The following is a 20,202-nucleotide window of genomic DNA, read 5'->3' on the forward strand; positions in this document are numbered from 1 at the left end:
CTCCCTCTGTCTCTCTCTCTCTCTCTCTCTCTCTCTCTCAAAATAAGTAGACATTTAAAAAATTTTTATAAAATATATACAATTTTGTATAGCTAAGATATGTGGTGATTGTAATTTTTAAATTTTCTTTAAAATTAGTTTTTAAGAAAATTTCCCTGTAGGAAAGGTGGTGGTTCTTTATTCCTCTCGACCTCGTGTTTAGAATAAGTTCTGAGTTGGGAACCTGGGGTACCGTAACTTGCGGCCTTTGGCCTTGCCTGCTCTTGGTGTTGGCCGTCCCGAGGGCTGTGCCCACCCTGGCCCTGTCTTACTGAGAGGTGCTGCCCTCAAATAGCCTGAGAAGTCCAGACCTGTAAGGACAGGGTCTTGATGAGGAGATGTGAAGAATCTGCTTCTCTTTCTTGGAAAAGCCTCTCCATGCCTAAAGATAGAGCCCTGGGAAGCGGGGGGTTATGGGAATCCAAGCCTGCCTTGCTGGGACTGACCTCAGAGTTGTAAGCCCCTGTTTTTCCTTGTTTCTGTAGGAAAGAACAGCGGTGTTTGAAGAATTCTCACATTCCAAGACCGGCATCCTCCTCTGCACGGTACGTACCATTGTGTACTCTACGCGGGGGCCGAGAGTCCCCGTAATGGTGGTCGCGGGTTTTCGCCTCTGGACGGTTGGCCTCGCAGCCAGCCCCACGGGGAGCGGGGATATCGAGGCCTCTTGGTGTGGCTGGTCGCCTTGCACTTCTGGTTGTCCCCTGGCCGTGCCACAGACAGCCGGCTGCCACCGTGCAGAAGTCTTGCCGATTTGCTCACTAATAGTGGCAGCTGTTGGTCTGAAAGTGTGTGAATCTTGGCGATTTCTATCCACCAAAAACGTGTAAATTACAGCTATCGGGAGTAATTAGAGCTGAGAAAGTCTTTTCGCAACAGAGTCGCCCCACTTGCCTCTGCTCGAGCCTTCGTTAAAAGGGAGATAGATGTGCTTGGACAGATTTCTTTTGCTCTTGCCTAAAAGCATCGTTAGCCCTGCGGTTTGGGGGCCCGGTCATTCGGCCCCGGCCCTCGGGGTTCCCCCGCCCCCCTCAGTGCAGGGCTGGCCTTTATGATGGGTCCCGTGCTCTTTTGAGATCGAAGACTCTCATCTCCCGTGCCCCCTTCTCTGGGACTTCACGGCACCACCGTTGTCACTGGCTCCTACGATTAAAGCCCCTTCTCTCCTTGTGCCCTCCCGGATGGTGTGCCTTAATCTAGCCCAGCTCATCTGAGAAGTCCCCGTGTGTGCAGTGGTGTGACATCGCACTGCTGACTGGGCGATCCGGTGGGCAGGTGCTGGGCAGGACAAAAACTGTTAGCTGTTTGGATACCTGTCCAGGCCTCACTTTTTAACACAGTTACTTTTTAAGGAACTCCTGCTCTGCATTCAGGTGACAGGTGTTGTTTTCTTTCTAAATTCAGGGTTTCCGAATGGGTACAGCCTGGTTTCTTACGCACAAGGTGGCCACCCAGTCACCCGTTTATCACCGTGTGCCAGTTCTGACACGAGGTGTGGCAGACGGGGGACCCGGGCGTCCGGATCTGGGCATGGTCACTCCTGGCACGCTTGCCTCCTGAGGAGCACTGAGTCTGACCAGGTGGCCCTGCCCTTTGTGGAGCCCATCCATAAATCAGATGCTGGTGTTTGCTCTAAACCATCTCTTAATGCCAGTGCTAAAGTGAGCACGAGTCCAGATCTGCTTGGGAAAGAAGTTTGTCAAAAATCCTTACCGTCTCTAACGATACTCTCTGGAACCTGACCTCTTCCACTTTCCCCCTTGTTGCTGGCCTCGGCCAGATAGGCTCCTGCCTTAGTTCCCCGAATGTGTTGGTCTTCCTTACCTGGCCTTGGGGCCTTTGTACCCACGTCCCCCTACCTGGGGCACCTGGCTTGCACTAGCCCTACTTAGGTCTCTGCTTCAGTTTCAGCTTTTCAGGAAGTGCACTCCCAGGGCCCACTTTTCCCCATTAGGCCCTCCCAGCACCCCGCACAGTACCCACCACACCTGGCCTAGGTGTCCTCCCCTACCCCGAGCACGAGCCCCTAAAGGTGGACTGTGTGGTTTGCCGGTGGCCAGGACAGAGCAGGTATGCCGTAGGCACTCAGGATTTGTGAACCGAGTGGGTGGGTATCTGGGGCCCAAGAAACAGTGTTGAGAACCACCAATATCTGCCTTTTTCTGAAGACTGGAAGAGGCTGAGGTTAGTACCCTTGCTCATCGGGAACAGGTTCACTTTTCATATCCGTGCTGTACCCGAGGGTGAACATTACAGGTTGTCTGTATTGAAACAAAAGACAGTAGGAACCTTTGTGTTGGAGTTTGAGTTGCGATAAGAGCAAAATGTTTTTATCTTTGACCCTTAAGATGTTGGGTTTGTCCCTGGTGGAAAATTCTCAAGTCTCCTGGTGTTTCTTTCAGACGTGGGTGAGCTCTGGGTCTCAAAGAAAATTCCAGGTATTTGAAGTTCAGTGTTTTGGTTGGTTTTGGTCTTGGGTTTTTTTTTGGTTTTTTTTTTTTTTTTTTTTTTTTTTTTTTTTTTTTTTTTCAGTAGGTTTACGTGGAAGTAAAGATCGTTCTTTTTAAAAGGTAATTCTCAGTGGGGTCGGAAGCCTATGATGAGTTTTCTTGTTTGTCTGCCTGATACCTGCAGTGAGGTCGGCCAAACAGAGAGCGCCACTGCCTGGGCAGGGCACGGCATCCCCACCCGTCTGCCCCCCACCAGCCCCGGCACCCCTCTGCCCCCCACCAGTCCCGGCTGCCGCGCGCAAAGCCAACTCGCGCTTGCCCCCAGTCGGATTTCACTCAAGTTTCTTGGCGTGTGCTCATTTGCTTGTCGAGGAACCTTCCAGCGTGCCGATCTTCCGCCAGCCCCATCCCTTCTTCATTCTGCAGCGAAGGTTACCAGAGGAGAGCCGGGCGGGGGCTCACTTCCTGCCATTTGGAAGCCAGGGAGCCAGCGCGCGGTCCCTGGTGACGAGGAGCTGCTCTTTCACCCTCGGAATTCCTCCTGCTTCCACCACATTTGTTTGCTTTGGCCTGAAGCTTCTGGTGTGTGAGAGCTGTAGGCACGTGAGGCCCACTGCAGTAGATCGTGGCCGGGTTGGGCGATGCTGTCACTGCATCCTTGTAAGCAGCCTGTTGCTTGCCAGGCCCTCTGCATGCTCTCCGGGAGTCTCCTTAGTGTTAATGAGGAACGGGGGCCACGTCAGGACAAGGCAGATGGAGAACTGGCTTCTTCTGATAAAGAGGAATCGTGTTGTTAATTGTTGCAGGGGGATTTTCCCTCCCCTTTATACCGTACCTTTTGCCACTTTGATTTATCATCCCGAGATCTTTTACCGAGCCCAGAAGACTGAATGTCTGTATGAAAAGTTGGGAACTGTGTTGTAACCACTCAGAAACTCACAATTATGCTAGTTACTGCTTCAAAATTCACTCCCCCCAATCCATTTTCCTCCCTCCTGTCTTTTCTGTTATTAGGAACAGTCCAGGATGTGTGTGTGTGTGTGTGTGTGTGTGTGTGTGTGTGTGTGTGTGTGTGTTTTCTTTCATCTTAATTATAAACATCTGAAAGCAAGGACCTTTCTAATTTCTTACAACCTTCAGGACCTGGTACCTGGCTTTGTGTACTGTGGGTTCTCAACAAACAAGTGAGACCATCCATGGTGACATGAAATGTAGGCAGAAGCAAAAGGGCAGTTGGGGCAGGGGAGACCAGTTTGTGAGAGAGGTCCTTGCACATTCAGAATGGAATTTTGTGTCCTCTAGAGAAGTAGATGTGAGAAGAAGCCAAGTTAAGGGAGTAGGGATTAGTGGGAAGGAGCTGGTTGAAGGTTCAAAAGCCTTCACTTTCCCGAATGGAATTAAGAAGTCAAAGGAGTCAGATAGGAGATAGATTATCTACAAAATGTTTCCTCCTGCTTGTGGTGCGGAACTCCTGATAAACCAGAGGTGGGGAAGGTGGTTTTCAACACCGTTGTTATGTTGATTGGTCGATAAAGGGATGTACCACGGAGTAACTGGACGATGATATTCCCAAGCTGCCTCTGGTTTTAAGGCCGACGCTGGACTTTTCCATTGTTGTACATGTGGCCCTCCCTGGCCATCCGTGGGTACCATGGATACGGAGCACAGTAACCTTTTCCCCGGCACAGAGAGGCACCCCCCCGCCTCGCTTGGTCTTCTGGCTGCTTCTCCGCTGCACTAGATCTTGGTTGTGGGGCACGTGCTTGCTTCAGAAGACCCCGAACCTGTGCTGCTTTCCTCCACCTTCTCAATTTGTTTTTTGTCTCGAAGCACACCTTTACGTCGGCGCGGTTCTTAATTTCCCTTCCTCCTGGGGAATTTCCACTGTGCCCGGGGTGGGGGCTGGGAGACAAAGGAGGCTAGGAGATGAGGCCAGGAGAGTCACGGGAATGTCACTTCACCACCGACAACACATGTAGACTCTCCTGGTTTTCTCTGGGGCGTGCTTTTGAGGTAAAGTTTAGCTTTTCCACTTTATTTCATTCGTGTTAATGGCAAGATCATTTGGAGATGGTTGGGTGTTTACTCGGTTACGCTAACTCATGTTGCCAGTTTTCTGGCGGCTCCAGCCAAGCTCTCTCGCCTCTGACAGCTTCTGCACTCTCTCCTTCCTCCTCTGATTACGCAGCCCAATCTGTCACCCGGACAACGGGGGCCTGTACCCCGCTGATGGCTTTCCACACACGGCAATAATGACTTTTGGCAGGCCGGGAAGGCGGCGGAGGCGAATTTGCTACGTCCCTTGCTCAGAGAGCCGGCAGGCCCCCTCTCCCTGTTAGTAAAAGCACTTTGTGAGGTTCTTGGGTAAATAAATGAGTCATTTTAATCCAACTGACAGGCTGGCACCTGAGCAAGCTGCCTTCCATCTGTACTCCTCGGTCTCGTGGAGGCGGCCCATTGTCAGGCCCCGGGCCTTCACGGCCTCACCGTTGAGTGTCTTTCAGAGCTGACTTTAGCAATTCTTTTGCCCTAATTAGCTTAAAGGAATACGGTTGGGCTGGGTCTAAGTTCTAAGAGGGGCAGAGAACCGAAGCCTTTGCCGAGACGTAGGTCAGTTTCCTGTGGACCTGGCACCCCCAGCGGACACCGTTGCAGAGGATGGAGCGGATCCCGGCTCTTCTGTGGTCCTCCGCCCGGGTCGGGTGCGCGGCCACACAGATGACCTCCTAATTGCCACCGTGCCGATTCCTCCTTCGTCGTGGAATGAAATGCTTGGATTTGTAATTCTCAACACACTGTGCAAACACGGTCCCGTTCGATCTCCTCAGCCACCCCGTGAGCTGAGATCAACAGGGTGGGTCTTATAGCCATGGGATGGGTGGGTAAACTGAGGGACAGCGAGCCGCGTCGACTTGCCCAGGTGGTGTGACTGCTATGGGGAGGCTGGAGTTCAGTTCTGTCTGTCCCTGGGCCACACAGGTTGTCCCTTTGTCCCGTTCCCTATGGTATCCCGGGTCGAGGATAGGAAGGAGGATTTGCAGGAACAGCTTGAGGGAAGCCTGAGCAGTGGTGGCTGTCAGGGAGGCCCCCCCCCGCCCCAAGACATAAAGCAGTGCTCGATGGGAAGATGGTGTCTCGGCCGGTCCCCCGAGCGGGAAATAGAATGTCGAATGGTCCCGGGAAGGCCGCTGGCATTCTTCCTCCCCATTTCGGTATGTTTGTGCGCAGTGAGCTCCACGAACGTCGCCTGCTGTTTTAGAGTTTCATCTGTGTTTCTTGGTTGAATTTACTCAACCAACGAGCATTACATTTTTTACAAAGTGTCTGTAAAGCTCAGACAGCCACTGTCTACATGCATCTCCCACTGCGGAGCACTTAAATAAAATAAATCATTTCTTAACAAGAGCTTAGCAGATTTAAGAACCCGTCAGTTTTTCTAAAGACATCAACTGTGGTTAGCGTAGAAAGCGATGTCTGCTTCCCTTTAAGATAGAGAACTCTCTAAATTGTGTTCTCAAAGGCATCAGCTCGGGAACATCCGCCTTCAGTTTTCAGGGCAGTGGGAGCTGTGTGCAAACACTTGGTGGGTGGTTGACACGGGTCGGTACGTTAACTTCCGCTTCGTACCTAATAAATGCAGCCTAGCCACCACTCCGAGGAAACTTCCAGCAAGCCCAGGTGTAATCAGAGTGAAGGCGGACAATTCCTGACCTGCCCTCAGCGGTCCTTGCGGGTGGGTGAGATGATGGGGGGACAAGATCTTCCTTGTCTCCTGCCTCTGACCCTGGGCGATACAGGGAATAGTTGGTCGAACGTGCTTTTTACAGAAACTTTGCATAGGACTCGTGGTTTCCAGAAAAGCCTTATGTATGTAAATCCTTAGTGATACTTAAGGGGAGAGGAAGGCCAGCTGTTCCTGACGGAAAAATGGCCCCCGGTAAGTGGAAGAAGGGGACGCCAGCTAGAAAGCCTGCATCTGCTGCCGCCGGAGCAACAGCGAGGCAGACCAGCAGCGTCGCCGGATGCTAAAGCTTGTGGGCAAAGGATGTAGGAAACCGTCTCCAAGTTCCACTCCCCAGTTCACTGATTGGTTACGAAGGAGGAGGGTCCCTTCAGGTGGAGGGAGCTGGTGGGTGGATGCCCCTCCCCAGGGGACCGAGCACAGCATCACCCGTGCAGGACAGATTGCCCTCGCGTGTCTCCCGGTGTCAGCCACTCACCGCCCTTAGGTCTTTCTGCCGGAAGGCTCCACCCGAACCTTCCCGTGGGGACACACAATTAGACAAATACAGATTCTGGGAGGGGCTTCGAGACACGTGGGCTTCTTCAAAACTGAGTTATCAAAAAGCTAAATAAGTAAATACTGAGGGCAGGGACATCATTCTAGATCAGGGAAGTCTAGAGGGATATGAGAAACATAGAATGCCTGATGGATGAATCAGTTCCTGGGTCGGGGAAGAAAACAACTATCAAAGTCAACCTTAGGTGCAGTTAGAGAAATTTGAATATGAAACGATTATCAGGAAACAACATTATTTAATACTAAATTACTTAGGTATGCTAATGGTATTGTGATTCCGTAGAGGAATGCCTTTTTACTTAGGAGGTACGTGCTAAAGTATTTAGGGATAAAATGTCATGGTATTTGCAACTTTCCGATGGCTCGGAAGCGTGTGTGTGTGTGTGTGTGTGTGTGTGTGTGTGTGTGTGTGTAGAAAGAAAGCAGGTGCAGCAGACAGATGAGCGGTGGCTGAACCCACATGAAGGCCGTGCAACTGCTCCTTGGTCTGAGTTTTTCTAAATACAGATTTCGGGGGGAAATAATACGCATTCGTTGTTAAAAGAAAGACAAAGCGAGCAACACAGGAAAATGCAAAAGGAAACGTAAAAACCACCAGAATCCCTCTCCCCAGACATAACCGCGGTTGATAGTTCGGGCGGGCCTCCTTCCAGGTGTGGGCTCCCGGTTGATCTCTCGGTTCATCTCTCCACTTAACTGTCTACCCACTTAATGTCTCGTTTTTGGTACCTGCTTTTTTTTTTTTTTTTTTTTTTTTTTTTGCCCGTGGATTTTTTTCTGGACGAAACCAGACTTGGTGCTTTAGAATACTTTGCATGCGGGATTGTGGCTTCCTGCGCCCTCTGGGTCCGGCCAACGTGCTCCTCTCTCCCCGACGTTTCCTGTAAAATAGGAGCTGGGAGCTGCACACCTGGTTAGATTTGGTTTCGTTTTTGGCGAGAATACATCCTAGGCATCACCGGTACTTCTGGTGCTTGACAGCTCGTTGTCTTTCCAATTATGTCACAACATTTACGTTGTTTCAGAGTCAAAATCGTAACAGTCCGTTAAAGGGAGTCCAGCTTCTGCCCGTGTCGGCGACGCCCAGCCCCTTCCCCTCCCGGTGAACTGTTCTTGTAAGCTTTCGGGGTTTCTCCTCCGCTATTTCTTCTTGAAATGCAAGCAGACGTGTTTGTATTTCCCTCCCCTCGCACACACAAGCCTCCTCCGCACACCCAGAACAGATCGTAGAGGTTCTCCATGCCAGCACGTCCGAACCCCCATCCTGCTTCAGCCGTGCCACACTGCTGCGGAGGGTAGGTGCTGCTGTGTTCTAGTCACCTGGTCTAGCCCTGCTAGACATGGGGGTGTTTTCCAGGCCTGCTACACATACTGCCAAAATCAGGAGCTTTGTGCGTGAAGCGTGTCGTGTTCTTGCCAGTGTATCTCCGGGATGGATTTCTGGAAGTGACGTTGCATCTGGGCCAAAGGGCAAGTGCGTATGTAGTTGTGTGGGATATTCCCAAATTTCCTACTGTAGGGGCTTAGGCCACTTTGCATTCCTACCAGCGGCTTCTGAGGGATGCAGCATCTTTTTGGTGGTGAAACGATAGGCTGCGGCCTTGGAAAAGCAAAGTGGATTCAGAATTTGAGGGCTGCCTCTACGTCTTAACCGTGTGTCTCCAGACAAGCTGCTCGATCTCTCTGAACCTTGCTTTTCTGTCCGTCAAGTGGGGGTAGGAGTTGTTCCGGAGATCGCTCAGGATAACGCAGGTGAAATGCCGCAGAGTCTGGTGTATGGTGAGCGCTCAGTAAGTGTTGACTGGGGATGTTCTTGCCGTGACGGCCGTGCTCGAAGACGAATGCCCAGCGTAAGTTTGTCCCTGAAAACTGAAAGGTGCCCGCACTCTCGTCCCTCTGCCAGAATGGCCAGACACTGGAGAGCAGAAAGCCTTTGCTTTTTGGGCGGCAACCAGCTGAAAAGAAAAGAACTTTGCTTCTTTTCCTTCGCTTTTACGGTTTTCATGTCTGGTGAAGTCTGTGGCTGGGGTTCTAATTTAAGTGTCAGAAGAGGTGGGACATGACTTGATATTCACTGCTGTCTGAGGCTGATGAGCCCTCAGTAAATACTTGGCAGCTGACCTCCACGAGGGAGCACTTTGGGGTGGTCTTGCGGACATGTGCCTCAAAGCCCTGTCGTTGTTGGGCATCGCTGACAGGGGAGGGGTGAGGATAATGACCCACCAATGCATTCATCTACCATAGAGTGGTTTCTCAGATAAAACGTAAAGTAATAAACCATGCTAGAAGTTCTCAGAATTTTTACATGACATACTGATGAAGACTTAAGTTCTTGAGCAAACATGCGGTTTATGTTCTCCTAGTAGGGTGAACATTTTGTGACTACCTCACCAGCATGTTCTGTAGAGCTTACCCCCTAAGTTAGATTTTTTTTTTTTTTTTTTAACGTTTATTTTTTCTTGAGAGAGACAGAGTGCAAGTGGGGGAGGTGCAGAGGGAGGAGACACAGAATCCGAAGCAGGCTCTGAGGTGTCAGCACAGAGCCCGAAGCGGGGCTCGAACTCACAGGCCGTGAGATTATGACCTGAGCCGAAGTCTGACACTTAACTGACTGAGCCACCCAGGTGCCCCCCTCCTAAGTTAGATTTTTTTTTTTTTTTTTTTGGTCTAAGTTAGAATTTTTAACCACAGATGGACTTCAGTGGGTCCCTGAAGTTGTATGTAGGGGTGTGTGTGTGTGTGTGTATGTATACACACCTGTGCACACGGGGGGGTGGTGAGCCCTCATAGTTTGCATTAGATTATCAGATAGATCTATGGCCTTAAAAAGACTCAGAAACTCAGTGGTAAGCCATATTCTTTTCTGTTTTAAAGGATGTTGCAGCTCGGGGTTTGGATCTCCCTCAAGTCACGTGGATTGTTCAGGTAATTTTTCAGTTAAGGTGTGAGCTCAAGGCAGGAATACGCGATTGTGAGTAGATGAGCTGGCTTTAAGTGGAATAATTATTATTAGCCTCTTGGGTGTTGCCCCGGTAACCAGGCAACGACCAGCCTTATCTGCCCAATTCTCCAGGACCTTCCCCTAACCCGGCCCACCTAGCCACTGCGGTGAAACGGCCAGGCTGAGCAGTTGCGGGAGGGAGGGGCAGACTCCCCTGCTCCCAGACTGACGCATGTCACACACAAAGTTTCAGCAATCTGAAAATAACAGGAATTACCCTGGCCCTTGGGAGGCCTCATTGTGTCCGGAAGGAGATGGCTCAGCCTGCCCTGAGAGCCGTGTCCGTGTGCATTGACCTGCAGGGGGCAATTAGGGCCTGACAACATCTTACACACACCTCTAGCCTTAGACGCTTTGCCAGAGGGCACAGGTGTTAGCACTAGAGTCTAGTGGATTCAGTTTTGTTTTTTCTTTTCGTTAGTCTGCAGAATGGTATTTTTAAGCCTTTCTGTGTGGGGGCCAGGGGACACGTGCCCCATTTACGTGAGTCATGGTTTATTCACGTGTTAGTGGAATTGCATGCCTGTCACTGGCTAGGAAATCTGATCTGCTCGCTGCAGAAGACAGCCTCTTTTGGACTAGAGGCATTGTGGTTTCTTGCCTGATGGCCACACAGCAAAATAAAGATAAAAAGCAGGGTAACTTTAACGTGGGGGGTGGGGCAGACACATAAACTTGATCGTTTAGAGCTTTTCTGTATTGTGAGGTGGATTACTTTCGTATGTCTGACATCCTTGTATATTCTGTTCATTTTGGGCCTCTGATCTTTGATTTGTATAGCTGCAAAGAAAAAAACAAGGAAGAACGGAATATGGTCAGTTCCTATTTGTGATGATAAAGTTACTGCCACAGAAAATATGAAATGCTGTGCATAATGCATCCTGCTGAGTTAGAGTCTGCCCCCCACCGCCCCCAGGTCAGGAATGCTGTCCCCGGTAACGGAAGCAAGTCCTGCCAGAGGGGAACCTGCCTCACGGCTGCCCCGCAGCTCTCCCAGTTCCATTGGGATTGGGTGTCGCTGCGGTGAGATGGTGGGCACGGGCTCCCGGTGGCCCAGCAGCAGAGCTGAGCTCTGATTAGATCAGCCAGCCCCTTCCTCCTGACCCCGTCCAGGCCTCTATGGCCTCAGCCTCACCGCCGCGTCTGCCGGCCAAGGTCACTCGGTCATCCTACCCCGCCTGCCTCCGTGTTCACCTTGCACGGTCACCTCTGTGGAAAGATGCAGATAGGAGACTGAAGAGACCTGTGGAGAAGTAAAATTACAAAGGAGATACTGGGACGGGAAGGCGCTCGCTCATCGGGAACTTGGCCGCTGTTCACGCTTCGTGTCTGAGCCTCGTTATTTCCAATGAAGGCAGGGCTTTCAGGCTTGAGTGGCTTCTCCTTGGGGTTGCGTGAGGGTAACCATAGCACCGGGATTTAAATTCTTGGGATACCTGGAGGCAGGTGAGGGGTATTGCACTTCCAATTAATGGCAATGCCTTGATCTGTGAATGCCTTCATTTTTGTTACCCTTTTTAGTACAACGCTCCGTCTTCGCCTGCTGAATACATCCACCGGATTGGGAGAACCGCCCGGATTGGCTGCCATGGGAGCAGCCTGCTCATCTTGGCTCCTTCGGAGGCAGAATATGTCAACTCGTTGGCTTCTCACAAAATCAAGTGAGTCAGAAACCCGAACGCGGTTTCAGCTGATCTCACCTAATTAACTTTCTGTCGCTTTCTACAGCGGATGGGCCTTGTAAGCTGACGAAGAGCCATTAACCCTTGTGATCTCTAAACGGGTCCCAGAATAGCCAGTGGCGAACACTGAGCCCTTCACGCCGTCAGCACATGACAGTTTTCACCACGTTGCCACACAAAGTCACGGAGCGATCTGTTGCGCCGGGTTTTTCTTTAAGATAGAGGTCCGTGTTTCCTATTCCTTTTCTGTACAATTCGTGTGCACGGCCCTCGCAGCCAGCTTCCTGAAGACCTGCTTCGTTCCGTTTTTATTTTTGCGCACAACGTTCTGTGCCTCTAAAGGTGATGTGTCTTAGGAAAAAAAAAAAGGATGCTGGTGACTCATCACGAAGCCCGCCACCACCAGGAAGATGAACCCAGGGAGGAGATCTCTGGGGGCGGCTAAGGTGCCCGCGTGGCCTCGCAGCCGCCGGGCCGTCACTCCATTCGGGGCCCCCGCGGACCCAGACCTCGCTCTGGAAAGGCCAGCAAAGTGAAGACGGAGAGCAGCGTCCCGACCTGGCCGAGCTGAGTATGAGGAAGGCAGGAGGAGCTCGCCTGGGCTGCGGAGACGTGTTCCGAACGGCGTCCAGCACCTGAGATAAGCAGTACTAGTAACAGACTCTGCTAAAGGCGTGGGTCTTTCGCACGGGCCTGCTCTCGAGAATTCCTCCTGCTCACGTAGCGCGGGGATGCGGAGCGTGGCTCGGAAGGCACGGGGACGGTCATGCGCGTGTGCCCAGGAGGGTAGGGCACGACTCGTGCCACGCGCGGGAGCCCCAATGGCCACCCGAGTGCTGCTGGGGACCAGCGCCGTGACACCAGCCAAGCCCAAGGGCCTCCTGTCCCGGTGCTTTGCCTCACGCAGCCCCACGTGTCATGGGAAGCAAGAGGACCACGGTCTCTCGGTCTAAAGTACGGAGCTGGCAGGGTCCTTGCGTTCTGCATGGGCATCGCAGCTCCCAGGCAGGCTGCCTGGGACCTGGCCTGGGGACCAAGTGCAGGCCACCCGCTCAGAGAGCTGCCTGGGGCCACCCCGCCTGCAGAGCTCTCCCTGCTTCTCTCCCTCCCTCCCTCCCTCTCCTTCCTCCCTCCCGCCCTCCCTCCCTCCCTCCCTGTACCCTGGGCAGACCTAGTAGGACTCGGCAGTCTTGGGCCTGCTCGTGGGAACATCTGTGGGCTGGGGCGTCCTCAGGAAATGTGCCTTGTGTACACCCTTCAGTGTTGGGGAGGCAGGAGCCTCATGGTGATTTCTAGTGGGCCCAACTAACACTCGTTTGGGTTTTCCTTTCGTTTAATGTCTCATCTTAAAACAATTCAGCCACCGAAAGAGCGGTTTTATTTGTTTCAGGAAGACCGCATATTTGATGTTACTTGTAAGAGGAATTCTGTTGGTCAGTTGGTCAGTCACGTTTCACCAGTAACAACTTCTCGGGCTGGATTCTGAGTGCCTGGGGCTTCAGGATGGCCAGCCCTTCTCTCCGGTGCTTTCCGGTCCTAGGATGGCACGCCACTGGGCAGCTGTACCCTGGAAGTGGGGGGTTGAATGAAAACCCACAGACGTAACCCCTTTTCCTGTGGTCTCTTACCCCGTTCTCACAGGCTGGGGACCTGTTACGGCACTGCCGCTGTTTTCCTATAGCACAAGGACTTGTCGAGCCTCAGAACACGTTTTCAGAGCTGTGTGCTGTCATCCACGGGAGGACATATAGTCCCTTCACCTTGGCGGCCTCTTATCCCCTGGCTGCTTCCCCCCGCCCTGTGTTCTAGACTTACAAGTTCACGCTCCCTGCGCCCTCTGTTCCTTCCTGTTCCTTCCTGTTCGCGGCTCCTGGATGTTTGCCCGCGCTCATTCACTTTGACGCAATAAGCTCGGAAAAGTGAGTGCCAACGGTCCTGCAGTCACGTGATAATTGTCCAGCCCGGAGTTACCCGCACAGATGCCCCTGCCCTCAGGTTTCCTTAACAAACGCATTCAGGCTGATTGATCTGAAAGATTCAAATGAGAGCCTAAATTTAAAAAGGGAAAAGAGGAGCACTTGGGTGGCTCAGCTGGTTGAGCATGTGACTCTTGGTTTCGGTTCAGGTCCCGACCTCACAGTTCATGAGATCGAGCCCCACGTCAGGCTCTGTGTCGACAGCGTGGAGCCTGTCGGGGTTCTCTGCCCCTCCTTCTCCCTCTCTCTTTCTCTCTCAAAAAATGAATAAATATTAAATTAAAACGGGAAAATGATAGCCACGTGTATTTTGAAGATATAAAAAGTACAGTCGTTCTCTGTGATGGTCTCATCTGGAAAAAACTGTGTCAGCAGCATTGGTGGGAAATCGGGCATCCCATGTTCACATTCAGGAGACCGCTCCGAGATTCCAGTGATTCGCGATCTTTGGACTTGCAGGGGAAGTTCAGAAGCACGAAGACAGAAGTACCCAGAGGAAGAGGTTTGGGTCTCTTGTGGAGTGAACATCTACTCGAGGGGGAAAGAGCCCTGGAGGGGCCCGGCCTTGCTCGTTTCTGCCCTGAGAATGCACCCGCTGAAGCTTCTGTACCTGAACCTGCTTTGTGGGCCTGGTATAACCAACCGCCTCCCTCACCCCCCCCCCCCCCCAAAATATCAGACCTAAGTTACAATGTTGCAGCCATGAATGATGCTTCCAGATTTGTGTCTGAGGAAGAGATCAATGTTGGGTATCTATATATAAGCTGTTTTGTACTTAATTCAAAAAATCACACCTAAGAAGAACTAATTACAAAGTGTGCTGTGGCAACAAGCAGACTTGAACCAAAAGTTACTCTGCTAAATATTCCAAAAAGAGAAAAAAACGAAACCAAAAAGAGAAGGAAGATGTGTGTATGTATTGTGCGTAAGAACCTGGGAGCCGGGCAGCCGGATGCTGGGAAGGCTGATGAATTACAGGGAAGATTCAAGAAGGCAGGCTGAGGCGCTCGGCAGCAAGGGCCATCACAACAAATTGCTGCCTGCCTTCAGACGCCGCCGAGCACTGTGGACCTCGCCCTGACAGTGTAATTTAGCAGACAGGGCAGGAGACAGGCGCCCTGGGCCGCTGCCACCTCAGCCTGAATGCTCAGGACTTTGTTTCTGCATCCTTTGGAGTCCCTTGTATATGCCAATCTCTTAACCGATTTCCGCTTCCCTTTTAAACGCATTTCTAATGAAAGTCGTCATTGGTTTGTTAAAATGTAAATGCAAACTGTGTATCTCTTAGATCAGGCATAGGACAGGTCCCTGAATTTCTCTATCTTCTCGTGGTAAGGCGGGGCGGTTCAGATCTGCCGATAGAACCATAAACAAGCAGAGTAGATTTGCTTTGTTCCTCAGAAGCCACCCGATTTCTGAGAACAGGAGGAAGGCCCTTTTAAACTGTAAATCACTCCAGTTCTTTCTCTGCTGCCGTTCACTTGCGGTGACCGGCCCCCAGCACTGTCACAGGGACACACACGGCAGAGGGGTGCCCGGCCCGGGTGTCAGCCCAGAAAACCGCGCCTCTCTGTGGTGTGTTTAGTTCTTTGTATCCCTGGCTCCAAGTGGCCTTATTCTTGGTTTCTTTCTCCCTGCTTCAGAATCTCACCCCGAGTCCTTCTGTTCCTTTTCCTTTCCTGAAGAAAACGAGTGATGCACAGAGGCAAGTCCGTCAAACAAAGAAAAAGCTAGGACCGTGCTGTGCTGTGCGTTCACCTCCAGATTCTCCCGCGTCAACACGAGGCAAATTCAGTGGCCACGGCATTTCTCTCTCTCATGAAAAATACATTTTCTGTGAAATCACGAGCATTTTCCCCCAAACTCCTACCCTCGCAGTACGTGCTCTGCCTCCTCGGGTTGACTCCTGCTGTAAAAAGATTTCACGGCTCCATGGGGCTGTGAGCTGGCAGCACAGGGGGGGAGAGTGTGGAGGGGCGGGGGCTGGGGGTGTTCAGGGAAGCGGTGACACATTTCAGGTAGATCGCTGTCAGAGACGTGACGTTTTCATTCATAGCTTTGTCAGCGTAACCTTTGGGGGAAAGGGGGAGAATTGTCTTCTCCCACCTGAGAGGTTGCCATTCATGTTTTAATTTGCTGTTACGTTAAAAAAAAAAAAAGAAACAACATACAAGGAAATCATTTATCTTTTTATGATCGGTTTTTCTCCCAGAACTCCTCCTTCCCCTTTCCCCGCCCCCCCTCCCTGGGAAGTATGTTTTCAGCAACTCCTGTTTCTTCCTTAGGCTGTAGTACTTGATTGTGGGCTCACTTGCTGTGTTTGAACGCTGTGGCCCGCAGACTGGTGGGAGCGGAGCCTGGGCCGCGGGGCCGCGAGGCGGGTCGACCTCTTCTCCTGGCTCAGGCTGGCTTCTGTTCACAAGTGAGGCCCAAATTCTGAGCTCAGCCGTTTGCACACAGCTCTGCATGCGTCAGAGGTCCTCTGTTCCTCAAGCCTTCATAACGAAGGTGTAAGAGGGTAGACAGACTTCTGGATCCGTGAGAAGAGAGTTCGGGGGCTGCGGTCACTTGTTGGCCTTCCCTGAGGAGTTGACCCCAACAGTTACGGACCTTTAGCCACACACTCCTCTCCCACCTCCGGCCTGGCTTTTTTTTTTTTTTTTTTGATATAAAACTAAAGGGACTATCTGCGTGGTTCTTTACTTTCTCATGTGCTCATGTCAGGGTGTAGTATATTAATAAGTAGGCCTGCTCTGTAGTGTTTGAGATTCATTAAGAAATAATGGTGGGATGCCCACAGAGGAAATTCTAAACGTAGCCTATTTGAAAGTCGCCAGAGAGGAGGAGAGTGTTGGGAATATGACCCCCTCTGTCCTTGTCATGTCCTAGAGGTTGCTGCCTTCCAAACTCCTGAAGGTTTAGGAAACTGAATTCCTTTCCGTGAAGGTGTAGTTTCTGTTTTACATTGAATTAGCTTGAGAATGGGCCAGTTTTATGCATCGAGATTCCGGATGTTGCTGAAGGTAGCAAGTTTACCTTGACGTGCCCTTCCTTTTACAGCGTGTCTGAGATTCACGTGGAAGACATTTTGTCTGTTCTGACAAGGGACGGTTGTTTGAAAGGGAGCCGACGGGGAACCCAGGTGAGTGTCATTATTTATGATACTTGCGGTGAACAGACACGACTCACTTCTTGATTTGGGGTGGTGGGGCTACTGTGTGTGGGATACTTAGTTCCTCTGTTGAGCAGACGTGTGTATCTCAGGGGCCATGAACGTTAGATGAGGCCACATGTTGATTGTGTTTTCTCCTCTCTGCTCCTGGACACGTTTTCTGGTCTCATCCCGTTAACGGGTGACCGTCCATTCCGGAAGCCCGCTAGGCCGCAGCAGGCTCCCAGCGAGGAGGCCTCGTCCTGGCCCACAGTGAGTTTGGAGGCAGTGTTACCTGCTCAACCCTGGTGCCCCCATCCAGATTCTCAGCAAAGACAGCTGATTGACCCATCCACCCGTGACAGCACGGAAGAAACCGGTGTCTCTGTGTCTCCATGCAGACACACGTAGTGCATCCGTTCTTTAATGTGTGTGCCACACACAGAGGAAGAGCGAAGTTGAGATCATCAAAAGGAGACATTGGTGTCATCCATGTGGTTCCACACGGGGACCCTGGACACCGTATCCTGCGGCCCTCCTGTGACTTTCCCCCTACTGGGTGGCTGTTCCCCACTCCCACTCTAGCCCTGTACCCACTGTGTCACAGATATGTGTGTGTCACGTTGCTGTATGTAGTTTTGTCTATGAAACATTAGTGATTTGGATATTTTACATTTGTTTGTTTACGTCTGAGTGTAGACTAGAAAATGAGACCAAATCAGGCTTAATTAAGAGTTTCTTTTATGCATCAAGAAGCGTCTTTATTTGGATCACTACTGTCCCTGGGGCTGGGACCTGGCTTGACTGGCCCTGACTTAAGCCCTCTTGTTCCAGAAAGAACCTAAGGAAATGTATCAACAGAAAGGCAGGGAAACCGTCACAGCGTGTGTCCTGTGCCCGGGACTGTGCGACACTCTTCATGGTTTGGTCCCGTTTAATCCTCCCGGCAGCCCCACCAGGTGGGTGCTCTCGTCCCACTTCCCAGATGAGGAGACTGAGGTCCGGAGGGGTGAAGAAACGTCCACAGGGACGCCGCCTCCGGTGCGGTGGAAGCAGGCAGCCTGACTTCAAAGCACGTGCTCTTTGCTTCCATTAATACAGACGAGACCACGGCAGTGGCAGCAGCTAGAGCTGCTGGTTAGGTAATGGCAGCCCTCGCTAGCTGAGACGTGGTCAACAGACGACACCACAGCAAATATCCCTGTAAACCAAAGAAGCTGGGAAAGACTCAGTTGATCAACAAGTTGTTTTAAACCATGTTTCGTTAGAAAACCTCCCTGCCGCGCTAGACTTTAGAACATCCCATATTAATAGTTTGTTGTCAAGGGAACGGACCAGTCACCAAACAGACGCTCGTTGGTCCTGCCATGCTGCTGTTCTCCTGGAGCTACTGCAGATTCTAGGAAGGGTTTTTTTCATGTTCCCTCAGACACTTCATGACGGCCCCAGGACCATGGGCAGTGTAGCAGAGGTTAAGGGCATGGCCTCAGGGTCCCCAGCTCTGGCTCTGGGCGAGACTGGACGTCCCTAAGCCGTGGTTTCTTCTTATGTAAAACTGAGATCATGTTAGCATTCTTGTTAAGGAGATTGGAGGACTGAGTAAGAAATAACCCGAGAACCCCAACACAGGCACTGAAGGGTGTTCATCATCATCATCAGCTAGTAGCAGATGTAGAGTTCCAAGTCCAGACTCAGCGACACGAAACCCAGTGCTTGTTGCTGTGGCACCGGCGAACATTAGCCTCTGCCTGCTGGCCAGAGGTAAGGGCAAGCGGTAAAGTTACAAAAAAGTTACAAAGAAAGTAAAGGTTCGGTCAGATCTCCTCTTACACCGTTTCTGGGACTGACTCTGTTGGTGTTTGTCCCTGAGCCGAGCACACATTGTTCGGTCCAGGGAGAGCTGATCATCATGTGGGTCTGCAGAAGGAGCGTCTCCTGCGGATTCCGCCCCCCCCCCCCCCCCCACCGGGGAGGGAGCCAAGCAGCCGTGGTGCCCTCTGCTCTTCCCCGAGCGAGCCACGGCCGTTTCCCAGCCCCCGGCCTTCCAGGGCCTTGCGTATCTACTCCCACGGAAGCAGAGGCTTCCTTGGCATGAGGCCCACCTTGAAGCCTTGCTCGAGGTGGGGGGCTCGGGGACACTTCGTGTAGGGGCCGGGGCCCCAAGGCAGGCAGGCTTGGGTTCCAGACCATGCTTCACGGCTGGTGGTTCTGCAACCAGAGTGCCCGTCACGTGAGTTGCTGTGAAGCTGACCTAAAACGAGGCGGGCGGCGCTCTGTATGCTTCTGGGCCGTGGCGGTTCATCCCAGCCCCAAGCTCCTGCCCTGATGGACGGGAACCAGTAGGATGTTTTTATGTTTTTAAGCAGTGGTGAGCTTTGTTTTTAAAAAGAAGAAACACTCGGTGAGGTGGGCTTTCACTGACCCCAAACTAACAGGTTAGCCTAGAAAACTAATCGTACTACAGGCCCCGGGTGCCGTGTCGATGAAAACCTGGCCTGTTTAATTAACCAAATTTAACTTCAATTCGAAGGCCAAAGGGAAACTCCGTGAAACTGACTCTATTACTAATTGTCAGATCTACAACCCGAAAGAGTGTTTTATGTGTGTGTGATCCGCGTGAGTAGTGAAAAGAATAAAGTAGATGATGGATACAACTTTTAGTTCTGTTCCTCATAAGGAACACGGCGTGTTTTAATTGCTGTTCTCCATGTGGGCGGTTCCGTCTAGCCCGTGAACCAGTGCCGGACAGATAAATGTGAGCTCGGTAAATAGGCCTTTTACACACATAGCCAGACACCTCACTGTAAGGCCTCTCTTCTCACTCGATTGAAGTCCATTGTAGATGTCCCTTTGGCACATACATTTTTGGGCTTCTGTGAACAGAAAGAGAGTGAGTGAAGCATCTGTAAAATGTATATTTCATATTTAGGTATATAAAATATATATAGCTACGTCTGGGTGTGCGAGTGTTCACCCACCTACAAAGAGAATAAATTTGATCTTTCAACTTTACTGGGAAGCACTCAGATGGTTCTAGGGAAGCATGAGGGTGAAACTCAGCTTGGCAATAAAGTGATTAAAACAGTCCTTCCGTTTAGTTTAAAAACACTTTAGAAGTTAGCAATGGGCATGTTTCCAAAAAAAAAAAAAAAAAGAAAGAAAGAAAAAGGCACCTCCCCTACCACTGCCACCACCTAAAACTTTTTACAACCACCATAAAAAATCCAGCCCAAGTATCTTCAACTCATGTGTTGCCTCTCGATAGGTATGAAATTTTCATCTTCAAAGTATGCGTACACCCAAACATGCTTTTTCTACGAGGGGTTTTTTTTTGGTTTTTTGGTTGTTTTTTTTTTTTTTTTTTTTTTTGTCCTATGAAATATGCCTGTAAACGGACCTTAGCAAGAGACTGGTGCAGGGTCAGGTATTCAAATGAGATCAGCAGCCCCCTCGCTCCGTCCTAGTGCTCAGTCCTTGCACTCAGCTGTTCTCTCCAGGGTCGGTAGGGCTTTACGGACCAAGGAATGCTGAGTGTGGGCCGTTGGAGACGTGTTTTCCTAAACTAGCCCCGGCCTGCTAGTCCCAGGTTAGCTTCATTAACCA

The 20,202-nt window shown here is 51.2% G+C and overlaps 1 protein-coding gene across 6 annotated transcripts in view; it reads left to right on the forward strand.

Annotated features, from left to right (window-relative positions):
- Window positions 1-20,202, forward strand: part of DDX31 (DEAD-box helicase 31) — a 72,700-nt gene that overhangs the window by 25,692 nt on the left and 26,806 nt on the right. For 2 of the 6 annotated variants that reach the window (XM_058693715.1, XM_058693713.1), the window contains exons 14-18: window positions 525-584; window positions 9,664-9,714; window positions 11,312-11,451; window positions 16,509-16,590; window positions 18,229-18,360. In XM_058693715.1, the coding sequence (XP_058549698.1) occupies window positions 525-584; window positions 9,664-9,714; window positions 11,312-11,451; window positions 16,509-16,590; window positions 18,229-18,360 (465 nt within the window). Of the gene's footprint in view, window positions 1-524; window positions 585-9,663; window positions 9,715-11,311; window positions 11,452-16,508; window positions 16,591-17,433; window positions 17,559-18,228; window positions 18,361-20,202 lie in introns of those variants that run through there. The other 4 variants (XM_058693717.1, XM_058693716.1, XM_058693714.1 and 1 more) reach the window with 4 other exon arrangements.

The sequence above is a fragment of the Neofelis nebulosa genome, chromosome 12 (genome assembly GCF_028018385.1).
Source record: "Neofelis nebulosa isolate mNeoNeb1 chromosome 12, mNeoNeb1.pri, whole genome shotgun sequence".
NCBI classification, from domain to species: Eukaryota; Metazoa; Chordata; class Mammalia; order Carnivora; family Felidae; genus Neofelis; species Neofelis nebulosa.